The 26,710-nt window shown below is 36.4% G+C and overlaps 1 protein-coding gene across 1 annotated transcript in view; it reads right to left on the reverse strand.

Moving 5' to 3' along the window:
* Positions 1-2,063: 2,063 nt before the first annotated feature.
* ABCB1 (ATP binding cassette subfamily B member 1) overlaps positions 2,064-26,710 on the reverse strand; it is a 46,679-nt gene continuing 22,032 nt past the window's right edge. The window contains exons 15-27 of the mRNA XM_075706445.1: positions 25,558-25,740; positions 23,433-23,579; positions 23,001-23,105; positions 21,014-21,091; positions 19,299-19,382; positions 18,120-18,323; positions 12,612-12,712; positions 10,672-10,812; positions 8,534-8,690; positions 7,883-8,080; positions 5,398-5,604; positions 3,678-3,824; positions 2,064-2,270 (exon numbers count right to left, since the gene is read on the reverse strand). Of these exons, the coding sequence (XP_075562560.1) occupies positions 2,064-2,270; positions 3,678-3,824; positions 5,398-5,604; positions 7,883-8,080; positions 8,534-8,690; positions 10,672-10,812; positions 12,612-12,712; positions 18,120-18,323; positions 19,299-19,382; positions 21,014-21,091; positions 23,001-23,105; positions 23,433-23,579; positions 25,558-25,740 (1,959 nt within the window). The remainder of the gene's footprint in view (positions 2,271-3,677; positions 3,825-5,397; positions 5,605-7,882; positions 8,081-8,533; positions 8,691-10,671; positions 10,813-12,611; positions 12,713-18,119; positions 18,324-19,298; positions 19,383-21,013; positions 21,092-23,000; positions 23,106-23,432; positions 23,580-25,557; positions 25,741-26,710) is intronic.

Consider the following 26,710-nt stretch of genomic DNA (forward strand, 5'->3'; position numbering starts at 1 on the left):
AGGAAAGAAATTGCTAGCAGCAGCATAGTTATTTAAGCATTTACGGTGCATTTGGAAACAAAGATCCATTATCCTTAAAGGAAAGCGCTTACTTTCCTTACGGCCCCTTTCAACCAAATGCATGGAGTTTAGCAATTATTATGCAAATTTTTGTGTAAATCTCAACAAAGGGGAAATATTTCTTTAGAAATGTGGAAGAAAAGGGTAGGGAAAAATAGATTGTTTTGGAAGGTATCTACATTTGACATGATTTCCTGAAGCAGATTTAAAACTATATGGCTAAAATTTTCAAAAGTTATTTTTATATGTCTGTGGCAAAACATTTACAGTGCTTGCCTGATTTTCAGGAAGAGCTAAATTTGTCTGCTAAATCAAGCGTCTTTGAAATGATACAAGTTGGGGAAACAATCCAATAATTACTAATCCAATGATTAGAAATTTTATCATCAAAAATTAAAAAGACTAGTTTTAAAAATAAAAGACTAAAATCCAGAATTTAGTAAAAAAATCAACCTAAATATGTTCTCACTTGAATCTTCAGACTATAATGTTAAAGAATACCTATTCCATTCTTGCAATTGCAAGTATAACTTATATTATGGCACAGACTAATAGCCTTACTCATAGACACGAACCTTACTGTATCAAGTAATACATAAATAGGAAACAAACAAATTTGCTAGTCAGATTGTTTTTCCATCTAAGACAGGAACAGAAGAAAACAGGTAAATGATTCACGAGGAATACAATGAGACTGCATCAATGAACATTCTGGAGAGTGTTACTAGTACATTGATGAGCTTAACTGCCTATCAGTTAGGCTGCATGTGTATAAATATCTACATGTAGATAAGACAGATCACATGTATAAATCTCAGGGAATCAGAAAATGCTATGACAGAAGTGTGGAAGACGGATTAATCAGGCCAGTTTTAAACTTAAAAACAAAACTTTACTGCATAGATATTCATTAACAATACACATTGCTAATGGTTAGTGCATAATAATTATTAATCACTATTACTACATATTCAAAGCAATTAGTCCTTAACAGTCATCTTAAATTAGCAACTAATATATAATACCACAGAGCTGATGCTATGTAATTAGCACCAATGGTTACAGACGTTGAGAGTCTTAGTCATCAGGGTGAACAGGTTCAAGACCCCTTCAAGGAAGGAAGCTAACACTGAAAAAGGTGTCCTTCCTTCCCCCTCCTCCAAGCCCAAATTCAAGATTTTCACCTTTTCTAAAATATTGCAGTCTTCAGAGAGTTCTTAGCCCTTGACCTCTGACCCCTAGGACTTTGGGAGACTTGCAGATACTACTTTTCCAGGCTGCAGCAGGTGCCTGGCCTTGCCCATCAGTTATGGTTTTTTTTCTTATCTGCTGCTTCTTTTCTGTGTTATATTTAAAACAGTCTTTTCCCAGCTTTTAAGGCTGCACCTCTTCAACGATCAGTAACTGACCATCAATGAGGTACTTACAGTTCTGGGACCTTTGTCTTCAGCCTGTGACCTTTGCTGTCATCCTAGGATAAAACTCCACATCATAACAAGAGACATCTGGCATCAAGCTCCAGCTGACCTGCAAGTTCTCATAACAAGTTGATAACAAGCCTAATAGGCCAGGACTGATTGTGCCTTACACAGGCACAGTGAAGGTAAGGCTTGAGGTTTGCTTCTGGCAATAGCAAAACTGTTTTTACTGAGCACGAAAATGTTTACAGCTTGTTTACCAGACATGCCTGATCAGTGTGATTTTGACAGAGTTCAAAGCCAGCTAATATTAATTACATTTGGCTTAGCATACTTCTACTTTTATGAGTGCAATAGGCCTCTGCTTTGGCCACAAAGTAGCATGGTTTGAATAATGAAAACTAGTAGTGAGAAACTGGTACATGTTACCTAGTATTTTTTGTTTTCATAGGACTTATGAAAGGAAGGCGGAAAACCAAAAGTATCCAGACTGACTATTGATATTGAAATAATTACAAATAGTGACAAAAATAGCAGTATTGAAATAATTACAGTGACAATTCAGAGATAAGTACTGCCTTTAATTTACATGTTGCATGACCCACTTTGAACATTGACCAGAGAATAGTAGATGCCTTTTTCAGCCAGCAGCTGCTGATGGGTCCCTTGCTCTACGATCTTGCCATTCTGGACCACAGCAATCTTGTCAGCGTTTTGGATGGTGGAGAGGCGGTGAGCTATCACGATGCAGGTCCGACCTTCTCTGGCTTTATCCAGTGCTTCCTGGACAATCTGCACAATGAACAAACCAAAACGTGAACTATTCTGGCAGCTGTTGTGAGATATACCTCAATTGCTATCTGTGAAGTAAACTGTAATATGACAGTGAGGAAAAGGGAATATCTGTGGCTTGAGCTTCCTGTTTTAGAATTAGCCTGTGTTGGCAAGGAGTCAAAACTGTCATAGCAGATGATGCCATGATAGCTAAGAGGATGAGATGGAACCAGGCTCATTACTGAAATGCGTGGTAGGAGAACAAGAGAAAATGGTCATAAATTGTAACAGGGGAGGTTCTGACTGGATATAAGAAAAATATTCATGGCAAGGATAATTAGGCATTGGAACAGGGACAAAGGAGAGCTTGTTGAATCTTCTTGGAGATTTTCAAGGACCATACTGGGCACAGCACTAAGCAACCTAGTTTGAATTCAGTATTGGCCCTTGTTTGAAGAGGTGGTTTGATTAGAGACCTCCAGAGGTCCCTCCATGACTGATTATTTATATATGGGAGTTAAGTCAGTAATCTTGGGCCAACTACTACCATACTAGTTCTCATGATTTTGCAGGGAGTCTCATGAATCATGTTTTTCTTAAAGCTAGCACTAGCAGAAAAATACTAGCAAGAATCTCTGCTTTCTTTTCTTTATTTGTTATGTTTATTAATGCAGAATAAAATTAGAGATTGACTTTCTGTACCTAACTGGCATGTAATTAAGAAAACAAAGAATCCTAGAATTATTTAATGGCATTTTCCCCTCAAACCTTATGCTTTTATGCCTAGAATTGATCAAAACTTAGTCCATAGGGTTTGAGCTCTTCAGATTACAACATTTGTTGTAACATTTGCCTCACTAATAGTAAGTACTTTTGTAGAATCTGTGTTAATTTTCTACAGCTATATTTTACTTCCGTTATACCAAGTTTGCAGCTTTGGGCTTAAAAAAGAAATACATGTTCTAGCAATTTTTTCACTGGAAGTTTGCATATTAGCCATGAACATACAGCAAGGACTGGAGAGCAATGAGAGAAGCAAGAAAAATTATGAAAGCAAGATCTGGCCATTTCCCAGGCAAAAAGTTCTCTGGCAGTGTCCTCAATCTTTTCATTTTCTGAAGTTTGTGCCTCCTGATTCAATTTCGATAGCAGTTTTCCAGCTGAAGCCTGAAGAATTCCAGGCAAAGAAATGCCTTCTTCATTGTTACTTCAACCTGCCTACTGCCATACAGATGCAAAACATATATGGGGTTTTTTGGCAAGGAGTAAGACCTTCATATTTGTCTATTATTAGCATAAATACGTAATTCGTGTAAAACACCACATTTCCAGCTTTGGGCTTTTATCTGTGGGAGTAAAAACAATAATCGTAATATAAACAAACATGGATTTAGATTCTGGACTCCTGGCTCACAATCAAGTTACCTTTTCACTTTCTGTATCTAAGGCAGATGTAGCTTCATCCAGTAGCAGAATTTGGGGCTGACGTACAAGAGCTCGGGCAATAGCAATACGTTGTTTCTGACCACCAGAAAGCTGAGTTCCCTTGTCTCCTACGCGGGTATTGTATTTCTAGAAATATGATATATTAAGTTCAGGTTGGGAATGCAAATAAATTCTGAAATATGTTTAAGCATATTGACCCTGACACCAGCCATCCATATACTGTATGTTACATGCCAATAGATCTCTGAAAACAGATGACCAGAACCGCTATCTGTTACAGATCTATAGATCTTTCACTAGGAGACTTCCTTGTAGCATCAAGCATTTCATAAATTCAAAGCAACAACCCCTCTAAGGCTGGAAGGCAACATTATTCTCCACCAGGAGAGAGAATACCAAAGCTCAGGGAAAGTCTACGACAATACTGGCAATCAAACCCTGACCTTAAACACTCCAAGCTAGCATCCTAATGAATTAGTTATTCTACCCACATTTATTCATCCTGAAGAAAAATGTATAAGATGTATCAGTTTCAGGACAAATTATATAGTCTATCTATATATAGACATAGACAATTATACACTTTATCTATACTACAGTTTTGAACAGTTATGCTTTTAATTTAGTCATGTCAGTTAAGACGGACTAGTCGGTCCTCCAGACAAACTCATGTGGAGGTCACAGTAGTCTTTGAGGTATTATATATTTGGTTGCAAAAAGCACCAGTTTTATGAGACATCATTATATATCACAAGATTTCTCTACAAAGTTTTGGAAAGAGCAGATCTTGACAAGTCATTAGAAACTAAACATGATCTGGAAAAGCCATGGGCTTTGGCCTTTGTATTTTTGAAGATATGCAAAAAAGCAGCTTAACAGCCTGAAATTAAGATGAATATATACAACATACAACTAAGCTGGCAACTTCCTTGCTTCAGGAAGTTTTGGATACAAGTTGACATAGATCAGAAATTGATTTGTCAAACCCACAGAAGAAAATCCATTCAGAACTACTAAATAGTAAAACATGATTTCTGTCTTGTGAAGTTCCTGAGTCACAAATTACACGGCTAGATGACAATTCAGGGGAAATGTGATTAAATATTTAGCCTTTTTGAATACTTATTTGTAAATATGTCTTGCTGGTCACTGCCAGGACAAGATTTTGTGCATGGCAGGCCCTTCATCTGACCCAAGATGTTAATTCTTACATTATTATGTGTTGGTTGGATAAATATATATGAAAAACTTTCTTAGTAATTTTTGAACTGCAGGAATACTAGCAATTTAAACTCTGACTAGGTATAACTGGAAGAAATACGTAAGAAACTTATGCATAAGAAATGCATAAGTGTAAGAGAGTCTTTTACATACGCTTGAGATAAGTAGGAGCTTAAAAAGAAATGTTTAACTCACTTAAAAAAGCCCACCCCACACTTGCAGCGCTCAATTAGTTATAATTGTGGATTTTCTTCCCTGATATCTTAAATGTTCAGCTTCCTACCTGACCATGGAGTCTCCCAGAGTAAAAATAAGTGTGGTAAACACAATTAAGAAAGATAAGATTTAAAAATCAGTTTCAGATCTATTTGTATCTCAGGGAATTATTGTACCCCAGGGAATCATAAATGGATGCAATTTTTCCCTGCCACAGTAGGTCACCTCCAGTTCTGAGTAGGAGAAAAAAGGAGTAACTTACATCTGGCAGAGAGTCAACGAAGGAATGAATATTGGCTTCTTTTGCTGCATTAACAATTTCCTCATGTGACACCTTCCGACTGTTATCTCCATATGCGATGTTTTCAGCAATAGTGCAGTCAAACAGAATTGGTTCTTGTGAGACGATACCAATCTGAGCTCTCAGCCACTGGATATTCAGTGTCTTTGCATTTTTGCCATCAAAAAGCTGAGAAACCAAACATTTTAAATTTTAGTCACATGGCTATATGTGTGTTTGAGACTTACTGTAAATTCATAGACAGAAGTTGTGCAATTGCAGCTCTTTCCTTAGAGATACCATATTGAAAGCTCACATAATCCCTTCCCCTTCTTCTCCTCTACGTTCCAAAATTTTCTAAGGGCTATTATATAAAAGTGAGGTTAGTCCCTTCTGCTGCCCCAGTCCTTTTCTTTGCTTCAAGATTTCATCAGGATTTTGAAGACAGTGAAGATAGGATATGCTGAGGCAACTCCAAAGAACTCTGGGTACATTTCTTTCTTCGGTGGTCGGAAAAATTTCCTCTATTTTCCATATATATTCCCACTGAAGGAACAGATTGGCAGTAGTATTCCATTGGCAGTAGTATTCCATTAAAATAAAGGAAGAGTTGGGTTCATTCATTCACACGCTTCTAAGCCAAGCATCCAATCTTAAATTTAATTGTGATGTAATGCCTGACAATGGACAAATTTACTTCTGGATTCCTCAATATATCATTTGCAGTCAGTTTTCTTTATTGGCAACTCTGTCACACTTCTGCTAAATTTGGCTACTGAGTTACTATCATTGTCTCTTAGATAAAGGACAACAGAATTTTTTTTCTGGATAGATCCGTTTCATAATTATACAAGTCATATCAACTTGGACACAAATATACCAAGACATTAAGAGGGCTGTTACATCTCTCCTAGAATCACCCAGTGGAGTCCTCAGGCTCTGTGTTGAGTGACATGATCAGCTGGGTAATTAAAGAACTGCCCCCTTCATAGCATGGCTACTGGATATGATTAATCTACTAATTCCACAGTTTGTGTTAGAACAGCCAATTCACAGCCAATATAATTGTTTTTCAAAGGAAAGAGTTCATAATAAACCTGATTCAAAATCCACTGAAATCAGTGGCAGCATTTTTACATCTGCAGATGTAAAGGGGAAAAAAAAGCTAGAAAGGAGAAAATGCTTTCAACTACATAGATATTTGCTATCTCTTTTCCTTAGAATTCCAAAGAATTCTTAGGCATTTTGAATCCACCACAACTTTTAGGCATAGTTACTCTCTTTACCAGACTAGCATAGCGCTCACTGTTGTGAACAGCTGCTCTGACAGTTAGTGCTTTTAAGCATACGCTGCTTTCACTCAGTTCACAGTGCAACTGAGCTTATAGAATCATAGAATCGTTTAGGTTGGAAAAGACCCTTAAGATCACCCAGTCCAACCATTAACCTAACACTACCAAGTCCACCACTAAACCAATTAAGGGTAGAGTAGAAATTTCATGTTTATGAATTTATGAATGAGTCCACTGCTTTTGTGGTTTCTGTGCCAGAGGTCTGTGCTTTTCCCTTCAGTAAACCATTGTTGGTTATTTATGGATACAAGTTCAAAAACATTGGTGATGAAGTTGCACTTGGTTAAACATACTTTTGGGGCACCTATGCTGCTTCTTTCTATACATCAGTTTGCTACACTGGACCCGTATCGGCATTTCCAACCTCAAAAAAATCTTGCCCATTGCATCTAGGCCTTATTTAAGTACTGCTTTATCTTTTGTGAGTATCTCTGCACACAGAAGTTCTGAAATCCTTCTTATTCTCACCTAATCCAACCCAAAATGTGTGTGCTTTTTTCCAAACAAAATCTCTGAGCACGTTTACATCAAAGAGAAAATGGCAATAAACAATACTGTTATGTGAAAAAAATATGTAAAGTTGCTGAATAAGTAGTGTGGGAAGCCCTAGATGTATTTTAAACTGAAACTACTAAAAGTATTTACAAACTATTGCTTGGTAAGTGGGCACACTCTGAAAGACATTTCTGACAAGTAAAATTATGATAAAAATTATTTTTGTCAATGTTCACTGTTTTAGGAAAGAACATAGATGGCAAATTCTATTACTACATTATACAGAAGTAGATACATATATTTAATAACTTTTAAAGTGTTCTTAACATAAAAACCTCAGGAAATTTGCTCTGAATTGAAAACTATCATTAGGCTGTGGTTAAGGCATATTTTTACCACACAGATCTTGTTTCATTAATTCATTATAATGTGGGAAACTGGGACTTTTTCCATTATATTATTCATCACATTTAAATAAGGAACCCTGATAAGCTACTGCTTGTCTTTAGCATTAAAAATATTAAAAAAAAAAAAAATCTATTATACTTTATCACATCACAAAAAACCAAATAAGCACACCCCCATTTAACATGTTGACATGTTCTTACAAAAGTACTTACAATTTCTCCGTCAAGTGGATCATAAAATCTCTCAAGCAGCTGAACAACAGTGCTCTTTCCGCAGCCACTGCTACCAACAAGAGCCAGAGTTTGTCCCTTTTCTACTTCTAGATTCAAACCTTGGAGGATTTTGACCTCTGGTCGGTTTGGGTAGTTAAATGCCACATCTTTGATCGTTATGCTTCCCCCAAATGTCTCCTATAATTGAAACAGTATCAATGTTACATCTTTAAGACAATTTGATAGATGATTCAAATAGAATTGCAGAAGTCTTTTTTCCCCCAGTGAAATCAAGAGAGTTTTGCATTTGCTGGAACACTGTCTTTAACTCTGTCATCTGAATCTTTGTGAAGCTATAAAATTGAAGTACAGTACTGAGCTATTTTGAGAATGCTCATAGTTCCGCTGGTTGAATTCCACACAGGTTGTACCTTACCCAGATTTTCAAACCAAAAAACCTGTAGACAGTGAGGACAAAAGCTGGAGTCACAAGAGAGAACCTGGTCCATGTTGTATTTGGATAAAGAGTCAAGAATACATTGAGATAAGGAAGTAACCAGAAGAAGAGGAAAAATCAGTTTGAAGGAAGTGAGAAGAGTGCTGTCCATATTGTCAATAAATAGTATCGCCCATTACACATGGCTTACTTACAGGCTTCTCTCCTTCCTCGCTGTAACTATCTATTGAGGGTACTCTTTCAAACAGCAGAAACAAGTGGGCTGCTGATACCTTGGCCTTGCCATAGTCTGGAGCAAAAGAGCTGCTTTGTCCTAATGCCATTGCACCAAATACAATAGCTGAAAACACTCTATAAGAGAAATCAGGAAAAAAAAAAATCGATAAATAGACAATGAAGAAAAGGACAATGGAAATGGGGCTGCAGTCAACTTTTTCTTTTACTCAGAGAAAAAAGGAGACTAAATTTAAAAAGAATAAAGTAGTAACCAGCTATTGCTTTAATTACTCATTTAGGTCCAGAAATTTGTTTTTATCCTTTTTTAATGAAGTGAGATAAACAACCCTCCATTCCAAATTCAATGTTTTCATTACTTATTAGCACTAATTTCTTTAATTATCAATACTGTTTAACTTTATTAAGTCTCAACTGGGGCTAGGAGGAAAGTGGTCAATGGATGTTAAAATCATTACTTTAATCCTGTTCTACTGTTGCTGTGGTTTCCTCTCTATGGTTCAATAACCTCTCAGAGTTAATGATTCATTTTTAAGGCATCAATTAAAATAAGAAATCAAGCCTGTAACAAGGTGACAGTAAAGATTTATTTTGCTATCACAGCTTTGCTGGAAAAAATTTGAAAGGTTCACAACACCAAAAAAAGGTTGGAAACTATGTTATTACTATTTTATGGTGAATGTAGATGTATCCTTACAGGCTACATTAGAATGGTTTAAGAACCTGCTGTCCTCAGCTGTTAATTACTGCCACACAACATAGGATTACTCATCACTGAGAAATGTTAATTGACATATGAGACCGCTTAGCCTGTTTTAAGGCAAAGTAAAATAAATTCATTTATATTAATTTTTGTCTTTTATCTTCAAAGCTATATAAACTTATCTGTTTTATTCTGTATTTGAACAACCTAGAAGGGCTCACATAGTTTTAGGTCAGACAATTCCTTCCAAATCTAACTGAGCCACTGGAAGTTCACTCCCCCAGCTGGCTAGAGACGTTCAGCCTAGCAGATGGGATACAGACACTTTCCATCATTTCCAGTCAAAAAGAGCTGTAACTATCTTTAATCAGGTTGCCAACAAAAAATTGGTATGATTACCCTTTCTTAGGTATTGAGGTCACTGATATCCATACTGGTAGAATCTCATTCTTTTCATACTTGTTTCCATAGGCCTAAATTGAGCTATTGCTTCTTATTATATTTCTTCTGAGTTTACATATGATCTAGAAGAATGGGACTTATGATAGGGGCTTTTAGGTATTATGGCAAATGATTGGACAAACAGTGATTATAAACCCAAAATATAAAAGTAAGAAGCTAAGGATAATTTATAATTTCCAAACCATTCCTTTAATTTTTGTACAGTTTCTGCCCTTAAAAGCCTATAAAGTACTCTTAGAGACAAACAATTGTACTATTCCTTGCATAATTTCAGATTACAATGGATACACCTTCTAAGAATACTGCAGATTAGAATCATATTTTATTTGCAGTACCTCTCTAAATTAAAAATAAAATGTTCCACCTGAATATGGATATGTACAGTACTCTACATACTGTTCTTACATTCATGGTTCATACTTCCATTTCCCACGCAAAAATTGGTTCATTTAAGTGAACAAATCTTCCTATCAGAATGTCATCTAAAATAATTTAGTTATCCTTCCCTTACACTGAACAGCATATACCTTATGGAATCCTGTTCTCCAATTATTTAACCTGTATTTTAGAGATGATTTCAAGTTTCAATGAATAAATGTGACATAGAAATAACAAAGACACTGATGACCTATTCTTAAAAAGATTTTTACAGTATTACTATGCTTCAATGAACAGGTACAACTATGTCTCTTGTAGAATATACAGAGGACCTCACAGCTACATGAATAATAAGATTGGTGAGAATAAACAAAGTGACGTAAGTAGGATACTATTTCAACCTCTGGAAAACATAATAGTCCCAAATACATGTCCCAGTAAAAAGTCCCAATATAAGCTTCTCATAGCTTACCCAATGGATTCATGATATCTCTTGCAGTAAACAAAGACCTTTGTCTGGACTGACAGAAAAAAGATTGCAAAAGAGATACTTACAGAAATACATTTTTATAGTCCATGTGTCCATTTGTCACTAGATAGGCACCAAACCGGAAACAGCCAGCGTAGGTAAAGAACATCATTGCCTGTGAAAGGGCAAAACAAAATCCAAATATATGTGCCTTCTTCACAGAATTTCTGTAAGAAAGAATGCATATTTTCATAAAAATGTGCAATCATACTTAAGTCCTAGTATGCAAAAAAACCATTAATTGACTTCAGATGATACTGTTATGAATGGGAAGTGTACTCATGCTTAAACACCACAATCCCTTGCCTCCTATTAGACTGTGTCCAAGAGGAAGTTAGTTTTGTTTCCAGAATTTTATTTACTTCCAAGAACAGCTTGGAATATGAGTGCAGAAAAAGGTGACACCTTAGCTGCTATGAATAATTATTGTGTCACCATCTCATGATTTGAGTGTTAAAACGCTTTACAGTTCAGTCCAAGATGAAATAACATGTTTGAAATTGTACTACTGCATCACATAAGAAAAAAAAGAGCAGAACTGTTAGCTCACCTTCAGCCAAAGCCAAATTTTTGTGTCATTTTTTCTTTACTTGCAATTTTATGTTAACCAGATAACAAAGATATTAAACAGTTCAATATTATACACTCGAGAATCTGCTTCTTTTCAATTTAATCAGTCAAAATTCCTCTCTCAAATAAGATTAGGCCTGCATGTATGATGCAGAAATTAGATTTTGGATGATAAAACTATGCCTGTAACTAAAAGCAAGGCAGAGATAAAATTTTCTGTAACTATGAAGGATACAAGGAAAAAAGAAAGAAAATATTTTTATTTTATTGATGCTATTACTAAGTCACAACTGTACGGTTCCTTCTGGAAAAAACCCAAACCAAAACAAATGGGAGACAGATTCACTAGTGTGCTTTTTTTTTTTTTTTTGATTAAGAGGCTGTTGTGACTTCTCTTTTACATAGCTGATTTGTGCGTTAATCAAGTATAACAGAAGGCTTAAGCTCAATTTGTATAAAATAGGAACTCTTTGCCTAATCAGTGGTTTAACATGCACTGAAACATTAACTGAAAAACACAGGTCCTATCTCTTCCAGATAAATTGATCCATAGGGCAATATGTTCTTATTTATACTAGAACAACATTAAGATGAAAGTCTTGGAGCAATTCCATCAATATCAACCCTGAGAATGGTCAGGCACTGTCCTGCAAGTTGTGAGATACAGAATCAAAACCTAGCAGCCTGAGAAAAGAGCTAAAGTAATATCTTTTACATCCTGCACTGTGCTCTAACCACTCAATTATTATGGTGGATGTATTAGCAGCAACCCTACTTGTCTCCCATTATATCAGTGTACATATGCTTTCATTTCCTTTACTTTTCTCATGGATGTCTGAAAATGAAACATTTCATTCTAGAACAAATAAAACTTTAATTGACAGTATCTTTTTAATTTTTCACTTTAAGACTTTTTAATTTTGGTCTAGTCCAGGCACATTTATATTCCTTTTTTTTTTTTTTTTTCAGTCACAAACCAGTAAGTAATTATTCAAATGTTTTCAATCCTATTCATACTTTAAAAAATGGCTTAATTCAATATTCAACTTACATTTAAAAGTTTTTAATTAAATATCTAAACACTTCGGGTGGGAGGTTAGACTAGATGACTTCCAAAGCTCACTTAAAACTAACATTTTTCCAAACCAAGTGACATTGCAACAGAAGATACCAATATTATCACAGAAAATTAATTAAAGCAAAGAACAAAAATGTTGGCTGGTGGTTGCATTTATTAATAAAAAATATGCAAAATATTTACATTAATCCTGAGGTAATGAAATTATACATTAAATCATACACACGATCAAAAAAAATCAATGTTAGTCCAAGTAAATGTTTGTAATTTATTCTACAATTTAAATACAGAACTTCTTTTAGCTTATTTTTATTATACCTGTATGGTACATGCAAATGTTCTCCATACATCAACTCAAATTTTCTTTCTCGGGTCAAACTAACAACAGTTCTAATATTTTCTATGGCTTCTGTGGCAATCTGCAATAGAAACAAATGTTTTAATCAAAAGTTAAGATTATGTTGCAATTCTTTCTACTAAATTAATAAAAAGAGTCTGCTGGAATATAATTTTATATTTTTTATAATTGTTACTAAAATCATGGGCCTTTGATATCAAAAGTAAGCATTTGACATTTTTCTTGTTATGACAGTGAGGTTTTCTGATGATGCTCAGAATTTTCTGATAAGACCTCTTTAATGTCCTCTAAATAAGTAGTGACAAACCATCAGACAGCAGTGACAATTATGGAGAAGATATTCAATAAGAAAAATGGCAATTTAGCATTCAACTTCCAGGCCACTGAGTTTGGGCTGTAATCAGAATGTCCAGGTTAATTATGTGCCTAGAGCCTAACTTAGATCTCAGCAGTAAATATTTGATCTGATCAATAATACTTTCTTTAAGCTTGCAGATTCTTTAGCTTTGAATCATTTGCATACACAAAGCTACCTAGTAACATTTGAAGGCAGTAGATGCTTGCCTATGTAGGAGCAACTGACTCAAGGCTTTTATGTAGTCTGTTAAGTCTGCGTAGGTGCCCATAAAGTCTTCCTCAATGACCACACAGTGAGGCTAGGAGCCTGTATAGTCAGTTCAGTCCATATGCATGTAGAAGAGGATGATGCCTAGAAATGGCCAACAGAAGACACCCGAAAAAAACACATTTCTTTAGACACCAGAACAAGTGCTGCATCCCTCTATTCACCCCTGGTTGAAACACGGGGCTTGAGTCCATGATCTACACATTACCTCTGGTGCAATATATGGTATGTTGGGTATTCCAGTTGGCCTCAGCTACTGTTGCTCTGGGACGGCGGGGATTCCCACATGTACTGTATAATACCTGACAGCCCCGTAGGGATGGATGTTTTCAACTTCCTAATGCATCTCAAATAGTGTTTAAACACCTATATCTAGGTTCTAGTCAGTTGCCAACCAGTCTCATTTCTAAGGATGGGTATTTTGCAGGAGAGTTCACTTACGAGCATAGATACTGTACAAATGCACAGTAATATGTCTGTTTATAACTCAGAGAACGGTATGTACAAGAAAGTATACATTAGCAGGAAATTAATACGGACAATGCTAACAGTAATGTAGCTAGACTGTTGTAGACCTTGTCTACAAAGGACCCTCAAGGCTTTAAGGTATTTTGCTGAAATATACATTTCATGCTTTATGCTTTTAGTCTAAGAAAGAACACAAAGTAAGGTCAAGGGAAAATATAACCAAAGGAAAGTATATCTAGGCAAAAGACTCAAGAATGAGTCTTAATAAGCAGAACTGGCTATGGGGTACAAGATCACAGTGCTGTAAATAACTCAAGGTATAAATCTGAAGCTAACCATTAGCTGGCATCTGCCCAGAAAAAGGTGAGAAATCAGGTACATTTGCTTGCGTATTTATATTCATGCAAATTCAGATTATAAAAGAAGGGCTTTACATAGTGATGGTGTTTTTTCAGTACTGAATTCCTATTTATGCTTGGGTTTTCCCCACAGGTGTGGTGAGTCCCCTGATTCCTTGCATCTAAACATTTGAAGCTGGGGAGAGGTTTTTTAACATCCTAAAACTTACAAAAGTTCAATCTTAACATTATTTTATATTTTAATTTTAGAAAGCATTGAATAGATATGCATTTATTTTACATAATATTGTTACTGCGTTTGGTATATTACATGGCTTATATTTTCTTTGAGAACCAGTGCTTTGGAACACTGTGCTTCTCTGGACCTAATTCCTTGATCTCCTTTTGTTTCCAGCTCATGCCTAGAAGTCAGCAAAGTCCCTATTCTGCACAAAGCTTTCTGAACTGAGCACTTAAACAAAAAGCAGGAGAGAAGCTTCAGGGAGAAGCATGAGCACTTTTAATAAGTTACTGTACTACAACAGGCCTGTCAGTCTCACTTCAGTGCCTGGTAAAATTATGGAAAAGGTTATTCTGGGAGTTATTGAAAAACACTTGAGAGACAATGCAATCATTGGTCATAGCCAGCACGGGTTCACAAGGGCAAAGTCCTGTTTAAGTAACTTAATTTCCTTTTATGACAAGGTCACTGATCTAGTTGACTAAGGGAAGCCAGTAGATGTGGGGTTTTTTTATTTTAGCAAAGATTTTGGTACTGTCTCTCACACTATCCTTCTGGACAAAATGTCCAACATACAGCTAGACAAGTCGATAGTACGTTAGGTGAACAATTGGCTGACGGTCAAGCTCAAAGAGTTACAGTAAATGGGGTTACATCAGGCTGGTGGCCAGTCACTAGTGGGGTTCTGCAGGGCTCAATTTTAGGGCCAGTGCTCTTTAATGTTGTTATAAATGATCTAGATGCAGGAGTTGAATGTACACTAAGTAAGTATGGTGATGATACTGTGCTGATTTTGACTGCGTTAGAGTTAATTTTCTTTATAGTAGCTAGTATGGGGCTATGTTTTGGATTTGTGCTGAAAACAGTGTTGATAATACAGAGATGTTTTTGTTATTGCTGAGCAGTGCTTACACAGAGTCAAGGCCTCTTCTGCTTCTCACACCACCCCACCAGCGAGTAGGCTGGGGGTGCACAAGAAGATGGGAGGGGACACAGCTGGGACAGCTGACCCCAACTGACCAAAGGGATATTCCATACCATATGACATGATGCTCAGCATATAAAGCTGGGGGAAGAAGAAGGAAGTGGGGATATTAGGACTGATGGTGCATCAAGCACAGCATAGCTAGGCAGTCAAGGAAGGTGATTGTCCCACTCTACGCTGCAATGGTGCAGCCCCACCTTGAGTACTGAGTACAGTTTTGGGTGCCTCAGTATAAGGACATCAAGCTATTAGAGTGTGTCCAGACGAGGGCCACCAAGATGGTGAAAGGTCTTGAGGGCAGGACTTCTGAGGAGCAGCTGAGGTCACTTGGTTTGTTCAGCTTAGGGAAGAGAAGGCTGAGGGGCGACCTCATTACAGTCTACAACTTCCTCAAGGGGGACAGTGGAGGGGGAGGTGCTGATCTCTCTTTGGTGACCAGTGATAGGACGTGAGGAAATGGCATGAAACTGCATCAGGGAAAGTTCGGATTGGACATTAGGAAAAGGTTCTTCACTGAGAGGATGGTTGGTCACTGGAACAGGCTCCCCAGGGAAGTGGTCACGGCAGCAAACCTGTCAGAGTTCAAGGAGTGTCTGGACGACACTCTTAGACATATGGTTTAATTTTAGTTAGGTCTGCAAGGAGCAGGGAGTTGGACTTGATGATCCTTATGGGCCCCTTCCAATGCAAGATATTCTATGATTCTGATTCTATGAACAGAATGAAATTCTATCCTGAAAAGTGATCCTGTATATTATGTCTTATAGGACACCAGTGTTATGGCAATTCACCATACAGTTCAAATGCCTACAATTTCAAACAGAAAAACAAATAACCTCCACACCCCGCTACTTTTATCTAAGTTAAACCACACACCTGAAAGCATTTTTCTTCATGAACTGTTACCAAAGATTTTTAAACTGTGGCACTGTTATCTTTGTTCTAAAATACAGGGATATAATTATCTTATTGCCTCAGTAATGCTTGTGCCACTGTTTGAAAATTTGCACAAAATTGACTAACTTATTGATTCGAACGTAATACACAATGTTAATGATAACACAGAAATGAAATAAGATTTTATTCTTCTTAGTTATATTGTCTCACCAATACTCAAAGTAGTAGTCTTTTTTTCATTAGTAATGTAAGTTCATCAACCCTTTGCAGAAAGCAGATTTTCGAGGTAGAACCCCCTTTTCACTGAAGAAAACTGATTTAAAAAAATTGGTAATTGAATAAAATACCTGCAGTCTAGTGCTTGCTTAGGTGGTCTTGAGAGGGGAAACTCATACATTGCTAAGAAAAGAAAGTATTTTCTCAAGCTTTGCAAAAAAATCGTAAATTTTTGTGACACCTGTGCTAATTCTTCACAATCTGCTGCATTAAGAAAGTTTCTAGTGCCTATTCCAAGCATCTTCAACTGTTTTCTGTTGCATCTTACAACGAAACAATATGAAATAAATGTTCAGCCATCAGAAAGAAGAAGCAGAAGAAATGTAGTCAGTTGAAAGGAAAGGAAATGCATCCTTTGGCTTGTATGAAAAAGCCCATGGAAAGATCATTACACAGAATTTCCTGTGGACTTGGTGGGACAAAAAACCTCCACAGGGTTTATCCACAGACATCATGGAAGGAAATAAAACCCATTTAGTAAATAGGAGTTACTGGGAGGGGGGTGTGGTGTTCAGATCCAGATTAAGACACCTGAATTTAGGTGTGTAAGCTACCAGTGCAGTCAATGGATACCTATTCAACAGAACTAGAAAGCAATTCAGCTGCCTAGGCACTATGTGCCTACCTAGTCTCTTTCTCCAGGATCGTTGACTGAAGTGGGAAGGACTCTAATTCAGTTGCCCACATGCAGGTGGCTTGTGCCATTGGAGTTACTCTAGGATACTCAAAACATTTGGGTAAGGCACGGCAGATGCGCCATAGAACATAGAGTAGACTCATGCTCTTCTGAAATGGCAGCTGGAGGCCACCCAGACACTATGGCATCTCCAATAGCTATAAGGGGACATTAGACTGCCAGCACATATGCAGACACACACATTTAAACATCAAATCTGAAGATTAATACCATTCCTTATGTGCACGGGCCTTAGAGAAATGATTTTCTTCTCAACAACTTTTCAAAACAGTTAGGATGTAGGAAGGGATTTTAGAAAAGTTTTACCTTGAAGAAAGCAGTATCTGGGAAGTGATGAAATAGTTGTTCTGTCCCAAAAGGATTTTTGGAATGAAGTGACTTTAAATGCCTTCATCTAAATTCTTAAACAAGAGTCTAGCCTTCTTGCTTTTCAGTTCTCATCTTTCTCTTCCACTCAAGAAATAAAGGAATGACAACTAGACTCAGAAACCAGTGGATATATACATATTATCCTTGCGAATACTAATAAGATTAAAGAGAAAAAAAAGAGCAGTATAATATATGTAAGACAGATGACATGTCAAAAAGGGATGACAGAAAAGAAAAAAAGAGAATGTCAAAATGAAAAGTGTTGCAAAATAAGGAAAATAGAGATGATCAGAAGAGGAAGGATAAAGGAATGTGCCTGAATAGTGCTTAGCACCTTCTGGGGTTTATCAGTTATAAAAATAAATATCAGTTAATAACATAAGTCTTCAGTTATTACTGAAGAGGTGTTATGCTCTGTAGGTCTACTAGTGTAACTACATAGAGTCTGGCTGTCCCTGGAAGTTAAGTATTATGATATGTTCTGTATTTGGAAGTAATACATCCATCAGTGATGCTTTGGTAAACATGACTTTATACATCACACAGAGATAGATAAACTTCTCTAGACCCACCTTTCCTGCAGCTTCCAGCTCTTCTTTATCTTTTTTAGCATGCCCAGCCAACATCTTCATTTCAATCATTCCTGCCACTGCAATGATTGGCACAACAGCTAAAAGTAGCAGGGTCAGCTGCCAGCCATAAATTAATGATATAATAATTCCAGTCCCCAGGTTAGCTATGTTTTGGGCAATTAATGCCAGTCTGACACCAGTTGCCTGGAGGAAGAAAAAAGACATTTCTTGCTAAAGTAACTACATCTTAAATAAGGAAAGGATTTTCACCTATAATATTCCTGATTCTCAAAACACTATTTAGAAAGCCTTAACTCAGTTTTGCTATTTTTCAAAATCAAGTTTCTTAAATGATTTTGTAAAAAATTATCTAGATCACATTTAATTCTTCTCTCCCCATATTCTGATTACTTAAATTTGCACTGCAATTTCTAAATTCTGCTCTTGAAGCTGAACAGACTTTAAGCATATCACATATTTACATTTACAGCTAAACGTTAAAATCTGTCACATTTTGTAGATCATGAAGCTAGCTTTATAAGTCATCACATGGAGCCCAATGAAGAAGAAAATTAAATGTTTAACTTATAAAGCCAAAGATACTACAGAATTCCTCAGTTCGGGAAAGAAGCACATAACTTCATGTAGCAGTAAAAATTTACTTAAGCATACATAAATAATTACATTCAGTGCTTTTTAGCCTAATATTACAGACACGTGAAAGTCCACAAATAACTTCTAAACAATCTCCAAAAAGTAACAAGGAAAAGGAAGTCTATTGTTACTATGTCTAATTTTTTTCATGTAAGGAATCTGTACAATCAAAAAAATAGTAGAAAAAAAATAAACCGAACAAATTTAGATGCATATCTTTAGGTAAATAAGACATCTATAAACAGACTTCTTAGATAAAGAGATTCTCAATTAATTTGTTTAATAATGAAGATCACAATACAGCACAGTAGTAAACTTAAAAAAAGGTTTACTTGGAAATTATTTTGTAAACATATATTACCATCACTATTATAAAACATATCAGTGCATTCTACACCAGCTATCATTTTATAGTAAATTTTAGTTGTGAAAGTCAAGACTGTTATCCAGCCAGTCAAATCCAAGCCGCAACTTTACTACACACTAAACCAAATATGAAAAATTACAAAACAAAGTTTTACTTACTCCTTTCACTTGTGAGGCATCATTAGCAAGTCTTGTAGTTAATGCGCCAGTGCTATTTTTAGAATTATCAAACCAGCCCATGTCCTACAATAAGAAACATTTTTCTTAGGACCTGTTTATGGACATTCATATGAACCGCAAAGGTAACCTAATATAACTAAGTTCAGTGTCAGAAGACTGTGTATGTGGCAGTGCATTAGTTCTGCATATTTAATGAAGTCTAATTCCTTCATTGTACAATGAATATTTCTAGAAAAAAGTGTATGCTCGTGGATGATCTGATGTGCACACTGTCACTGCTGAGAAGGAAGGAGAGCAGTCTGGGGGACTCCCAAAACCAAAATCTACCCTCCCCCACCACTGCTGAATCTGCATCCCCTTGGAGGAGACGACTCTTCAGTCACACTCCTTCACAATTGCAAAGCTGTTTGGGGATGAATGAAGTGTAAACCATTTTCAAGCATTTTCAAAAACTCCCAATCCATTGCTTTGTTTCTCCCTAGATTGAAGAGGCTTATTTGGAAGCTATGAGACAAAAAAACCCCAAAACACACGGGTCTATCTGATCAAAGTCAACTGTTGGGGTTAGGTACAGAGTTTATAATTTATTCACCATGTGACCAAATACCTGATTTAAACTTTCATGAGTAATATGCATTGAATGAAGACCTGGTGATGTAGTACAGGCATTTGTGACCTCAAGACTCAATTGTAAGATTGCTCTTTCATTACGTTTTCCGTGAGGCTGATCTATAAATCATAGTTTTTCAGACTACAAGAACTGTCTGTCTGCATTGTAAATAGTCATGTTCACATGAATCAAATTCTGTGTCTACATGCAGCTTTATGTGCAAGACATAAAACCCCAAAAATATTATATTGTATATTTGAGAATCTAAAATACTGATCCTGAAATCATGCAAGATTAAGGCCAATTTAGATAACTATATGAATTACTTAAAAACACTATGAAATATTCATATTTTAAAGTGCCTTTAGACTTGAGTATACAATCTCATTATTGTATTAACGAACAACAACTATAGATTTAAGAACTCCTTGAAAGACACCTTCAATAAATAAATAAAAACATATCTATACACATGACAATTTAAATCAGAGATTTGAAGTAAGAGTTACAATGTAAGCTGCATTGCATTTCTTTAGGGGAGAAAGGGCACCAAGAAAGCAAAGCAGGCAAATGAACATGTAATGGGATACTGTTGGTGCATGTTAACTTGTCAGGCCATAGTAACTTGGCTGTAAATCTAAGTCCTTGCAGGGAGTACATAAAAAACTCTTGTACTTACATTGATTTAAGACTCCCCCTCTAAGGATACTTTGCTTAACCACATATAACTAACCAAATTGGTTTCCAGACTGATTTAAAGAACCTATTCTGTAGGCAAGTCATAATATGCTAGAATAATGCAGAATACAGTTATTTTAGAAACACAGAATCATAGAATCGTTTAGGTTGGAAAAGACCTTTAAGATCATCCATTCCAACCATTAACCTAACACTACCAAGTCCACCACTAAACCAATTAAGGGTAGAGTAGTAATTTCATGTCTCCTGGCTCGGTGGCTGGATTATTTTTTAATGAAAGTAAAAACTAGGAATCATTAAGGTTGGAAAGGATCTCTATATTTATGATATCTATACAATTAATTATTTTTAAAACCCTGGAAATCAAAATATTTATTATCTTTACCTGTCTAAGCATTGCTTTAAATGCCATGAATCGAAGCTTCATTGTAAGAATTTCTCCTGCTTTGCCAAATGTGAAACCCTATTTAAGAAAAGGTACAATGCTTAGCATACTATTACATTTTTTGTGGTTATTCCATAAATATTTTAGATACAGTGTCTCTACAATGTCAAAGTACAAAATATTGCAGTCCTGATTGCACAAAGCAAATGTAAAAACAGGTTTAGTATTCATAAATTCTAGTAGGTTCACAGTACAGACATTCAAATATTATTTCTCAAAAAAATATAGAGAGCATATTTCCCAGCACTGCTTTACCAGCATGCTTCAATGAAAAGATCACTAATCAACCCTTTGACTTAATTTTTATCTGAGTTGACCTAAGTCAGATTTAAACAAGTGGCTTTTAGGCCACTTGTTTTAGGTTAAAGACTTCACAAGGCAATCTGGGTTCATTGAAGTCAAACACAAATTTCCCATTGACTCCAATGGAATTAAGATTTCTTCCCTGGGATTCTAACACAAACTGATATAGCTAACAGCAGTAATACATAAGTGATGTTTTATAATGAACTGAACATATTTTTAGCCAAAAGAAATATGCTGGTTAAAATTTTGGGAAGATACACTCTTCCTACATTTTGGTATAACATCAGTGTTTATAATTAGCTTTGTCTAGCTCACTACCACTTTTATGTGATTACAAATGTTAATTGTTTGGAATCTACATTTGTGAAATTGAATATTCTTAAAATACAAACCACAGATGCAACTGTACTATGTGATACTAAGAAAAATTATTATGGCATATTCCAATCAGCAAATATTTCTCAGTTAACTTTGATCATTATCTTTGTTGTGCTCCTGTACTATCAGTAAATTTGCACAAGTATGTGACTTAGAATAAATCATAAAAGTACATCAGAGAATGGGCACTATATAAAGAGATTATAAGAATGATTAAAATGTTTTTCAGTGATTTGTGGGTGTTACATCTCAATGAACTCCTCCCACTCATATCTAAAACATCTGAACATTTATAAATGGAGCAAACCTGTCATAGTCATCTACAACTCAGTCTTCTATACTCAAGGCCTTCTTGCACGCATATGCAACAAGACAATTCCATAAATAAACAAGGAGGTTTTTGCAAGAGACTATGCTGCTGTCCCAAGTGCACTTTATTATTTCACTTTGTAGGCTCCTTTAATGGATAAAACTATACAAACATTCAGAAATTATAAACCAGACTATATATGAAAATATTTAAATGCCAAAGTTTGCACATGTATGATTGCTACCTCTTTTTTCTTTTTTTTACTGTGGCACTGTTGTAGCAGTTAGATACATATAAGAATTAGGGTAAAGTTAAAATACTCTTTTTGTAAAGTTGAGATGGCTATAGAGATCAGTGAGAGCAGGGGATGGGGTATTAATGTTCAACCATTAGTATTTAAGCAGGAGGAGCTGAATATCAGGATGATGGGTGTTACTTGAGGAACTGGGCCTGGAAATCTTTGGGGGGGGCTCACAAGATAAGACTTGAATGGAGAAGGGATTAGGGGAGTAAAAAAATGGAGAGCTAAGGCAGAAGATTGGTAGATTTGCAATTACTAACAGATTCAAATAGGAGGGCTTGAGGGTGAGAAGGGACTGGTATAGTGTAAAGGCTGAGGGGGTTGGCCCTTAGGTGGCAATGGAAAAAAGAGTGAGAGAATCCAGAGTTTCATGCTGAGATGTGTTTGACTGCTGAAGAAGAGGGGAAGTTCTGAAGTTAAGAGGTCAGAATATGTTGGAAGGTGTCTAACACATGAGAAGCTCTGGGTCAAAAAAGATTCATTTCAGCACAAGGCACATCTAGAACCATAAATACGGGTTCTGGTTTGAGTTGGAGACATGTATTAAGAAGATACAAATTTTTAGTATATTTCAGATCTGGTTTCTAAAACAACATGAACAATTATAATAACACTAAAACAATAAAACATACCTGAAAAAAGAAAGTAAAAAAGGAAATGATCCCAAGTACTAAAAACAGCAGTGAATATAAGTTGCTCTTTTCTCTTAAAATGGTCTTGTTGTTTTCTGAAAAAATCTATAAAATAATATTTAAAACAACATTTTAAAAAAATCAACTAATAATCTAAAATACGCCCATATTTTTTAATAACTATGTTTGGTACTCATTTGCATTCATATAAAATTTGAGCATGTATTACATATGATTATAGGTATAACAAGCAAATTTCAGGTTGTAGCAAGATTTTTAGGATTTTGTAAATCCCATACAATTCTCCAGCTTTATGTATTAGTGCTACATCCACGCCTCAGCTTCATTATGCAGTGATTGTTTAAGACCTGGTTTTATTAGAAATAAATTTTGTGGGCTTTGTAGTTTTTTGCATATTTCATTCAAACTTACCCCTATAATTTCTGAAAATATGATTGAAAATGCAGGTTGTAAAGCTCCATTGACAATTGCACAGAAAGTTCCAGCTACAAAGTATGGCCACTCAGTTTTGTTCAACTTCATAATTTTCAGAAATGAAGCTGGAGGTAATTCTTCATCCTAAAAAATGGGAATTCTGTTAGGACAAACATGTATGTATTTGGAGAAATATGGAGAAAAAGAGAGATTAATAGTCAATTTCCTACTCCCAGAATCTCCTCAGGAGAACTCAAAATGTATACTTTTTAATAACATGAATAATTAACTGATTGTACATTTATTTTTATTATTTTAATACAAGGAAGAAAGAGCTGTTAGAATATATCTACAGCTCTTGTCATCATATTTTAGTTTATCTATGTAATTTTTGTTGACCATCACTCTTGGTATTGGTCAATGGTGACTGAACTATTAATTCTGGGCATATTGTTGTGTGTCATCCATGCCTAGATTATTTCAAGTGATTGTTCATTAAGCAACCTATAAACAGCAAAGAATTTGCTGCAAATATGAATTCAATCATATTTGTTGTATGGGGGGTTTTTTTGTAAGGTTTGTTGTAAGAGTTATATGTTGGGCCAAATGTTCTGGTTTTAATCCAAAAACTGAATGTTTAAGCTGTATAGAGACTATGTCGGTATGGTATGCAAATATATGTAGGTATATTTCTTTTATAGCAAATTGATTTTCAAGAATAAACTCATCCTTGTTATAGATTTTTAAAGTCCCATTTTATCTGTATAATCATTCATGGTGAGAATAACAAAACAAATTATGAATATAATCAGCCAAAGCCTATTTAGAATTAGAAAATCCTCATGTTTTTTTCACCCCTATCAAATGCTTCCTTCTTCTTGTACCTTTCTAGATTTATTGGGATTGTGTGGCAAGGTTTTGGTAGCAGGGAGGCTACAGGGGTGGCTTCTGTGAGAAGCTGCTAGAAGCTTCCCCTATGTCTGACAGAGCCAAGGCCAGCCAGCTCCAAGACAGACCAGCCGCTGGCCAAGGCTGAGCCCATCAGCAATGGTTGTAGCGCCTCTGGGATAACATATTTAAGAAGGGGAAACAAAAAAAACCCCAGTGGGACACAAACTGCAGCTGGAGAATATGTGAGAGGAACAACTCTGCAGACACCAAGGTCAGTGAAGAAGGAGGGGGAGGAGGTGCTCCAGACACCAGAGCAGAGATTCCCCTGCAGCCCCTGGTGAAGACCATGGTGAGGCAGGCTGTGCCCCTGCAGCCCATGGAGGTTAATGGTGGAGCAGATATCCACCTGCAGCCCGGGGAGGACCCCACGCTGGAGCAGGTGGATGTGCCCAAAGGAGGCTGTGACCCCGTGGGAAGCCCGTGCCGGAGCAGGCTATTGGCAGGACCTGTGGACCCAAGGAAAGAGATTGGAGCCCACACTGGAGCAGGTTTGCTGGCAGCACTTGTGACCCCACGGGGGACCCACACTGGAGCAGTCTGCTCCTGAAGGACTGCACCCCGTGGAAGGGACCCACGCTGGAGCAGTTCATGAAGAACTGTAGCCTGTGGGAAAGACCCATAGTGGAGAAGTTTGTGGAGGACTGTCTCCTGTGCGATGGACCCCACGCTGGAACAGGGCAAGAGTGTGAGGAGTCCTCCTCTTGAGGAAGAAGGAGCGGCAGAGACAACGTGTGATGAACTGACCGCAACCCCCATTCCCTGTCCCCCTTTGCCGCTCGTGGGGAGGAGGTTGAGAAAATCGGGAGTGAAGTTGAGCCAGGGAAGAAGGTAGGGGTGGGGGGGAAGGTGTTTTAAGATGTGGTTTTATTTCTCATGACCCTACTCAGTTTTGATTGGTAATAAATTAAACTGATCTTCCACAAATTGAGTCTGTTTTGCCTGTGATGGTAATTGCTGAGTGATCCCCCTGTCCTTATCTTGGCCCACGAGCTTTTTGTCATATTTTGTCTCCCCTGTCCAGTTGAGAAGGGGAGTGATAGAGCGGCTCTGGTGGGCACTTGGCATCCAGCCAGGGTCAACCCACCACACTGGAGCAGGAGAATGAATTTAATTTTAACATACTTTGTTGAAAGGAATCAAAGTTCACTAATAGCTCTGCAAAGATACTCACAGGTGAACTAGTTTTCTCATCAGGATCATAATTTTGTGCTCCTGGCTTTTTCATGCTTCCCCGAGTTGATCGTCTTCTCAATCCTTTTGTTAAGGATTTTTCAAATTCTGGTTCAGATTCACTTTTTTTGACACTAATTGCATTCTCAGCTTTCTCTGATGATGGAACTTCAGCTTCTATTGACTAAAAAAGGGAAGAACATGATGCTAAGATTAATTATGCATATATTACTTTGAACTTTCAAAATTATGAGGTAATCAAAGTAAAAGTAACTTTGATTGTTTTGGCAGAAAGAGATATGGGAAAACAATACATAATACTATAAAGCAGATGTGAAAATCTGTATTATATTTGAGTAGATGTCTATCTTCAGAGCTTGATTCATATGTAAGAGTATCCCACCTCTCAAGAAAATACTTACACTAAGTGGAGGGCCAGAGAGTGGAAGTGGCTGCTCTTTTTTTTAGGAATTAACTCCTAACAGGGTTTTAAATTGAGTGTAAACCATTTGTACTCATCTTGGTATCTTTTTGAATGAGTTCTCAGTGGATACACTGTTTATTCATGAAGTGAGAAAAAATTACCCCTCTTTAGTGCAGAACACTCTTTAAATGAACACACACTTTAAATGTAATAAGAAAGTCAGGATGGAACAGGTCAAAAAGAGATTTTGACTGAAAAATCTGAATAGTCTGGAAAAGAGCCCTACTTTTGGTGGTAGTTTTGCCAGTCTTTTTGACAGAATAAATAAATGTCTACCCATCACTGAGGTATATAATAGTAACTGGATTCAAAGTTGCCTTCAACTTGTATTTATTTTTTTCCAGAAAGTTTTTATCTCTTACTGCTTTTTGTACTACTAATAAAAAAAACTTCTTTTGCTTTCTTTCCATTTTTTGTTATTTTCTGTTATTTTTAAATTTTTTTTCCATTTTATATTTCCTAATTTTTCCCATTATTGCATTTGCTTGAATAAAAAGTTACTTTGAATCTAAGGCGACCAAATGCATCCTCATAGTTACTTTATGAAGGAATGTTTTAATTGGCCTAGTTTACTCTTTTCAGTCTGACTTACTGAGATAGGAGTTTCAGTTTCTTTCATGGGCCTGGTGATTATGCAGTAAAGCACCAGTGACACAGAAGGCTACAGTGA

This window comes from Pelecanus crispus, chromosome 2, assembly GCF_030463565.1.
Source record: "Pelecanus crispus isolate bPelCri1 chromosome 2, bPelCri1.pri, whole genome shotgun sequence".
NCBI lineage: Eukaryota > Metazoa > Chordata > Aves > Pelecaniformes > Pelecanidae > Pelecanus > Pelecanus crispus.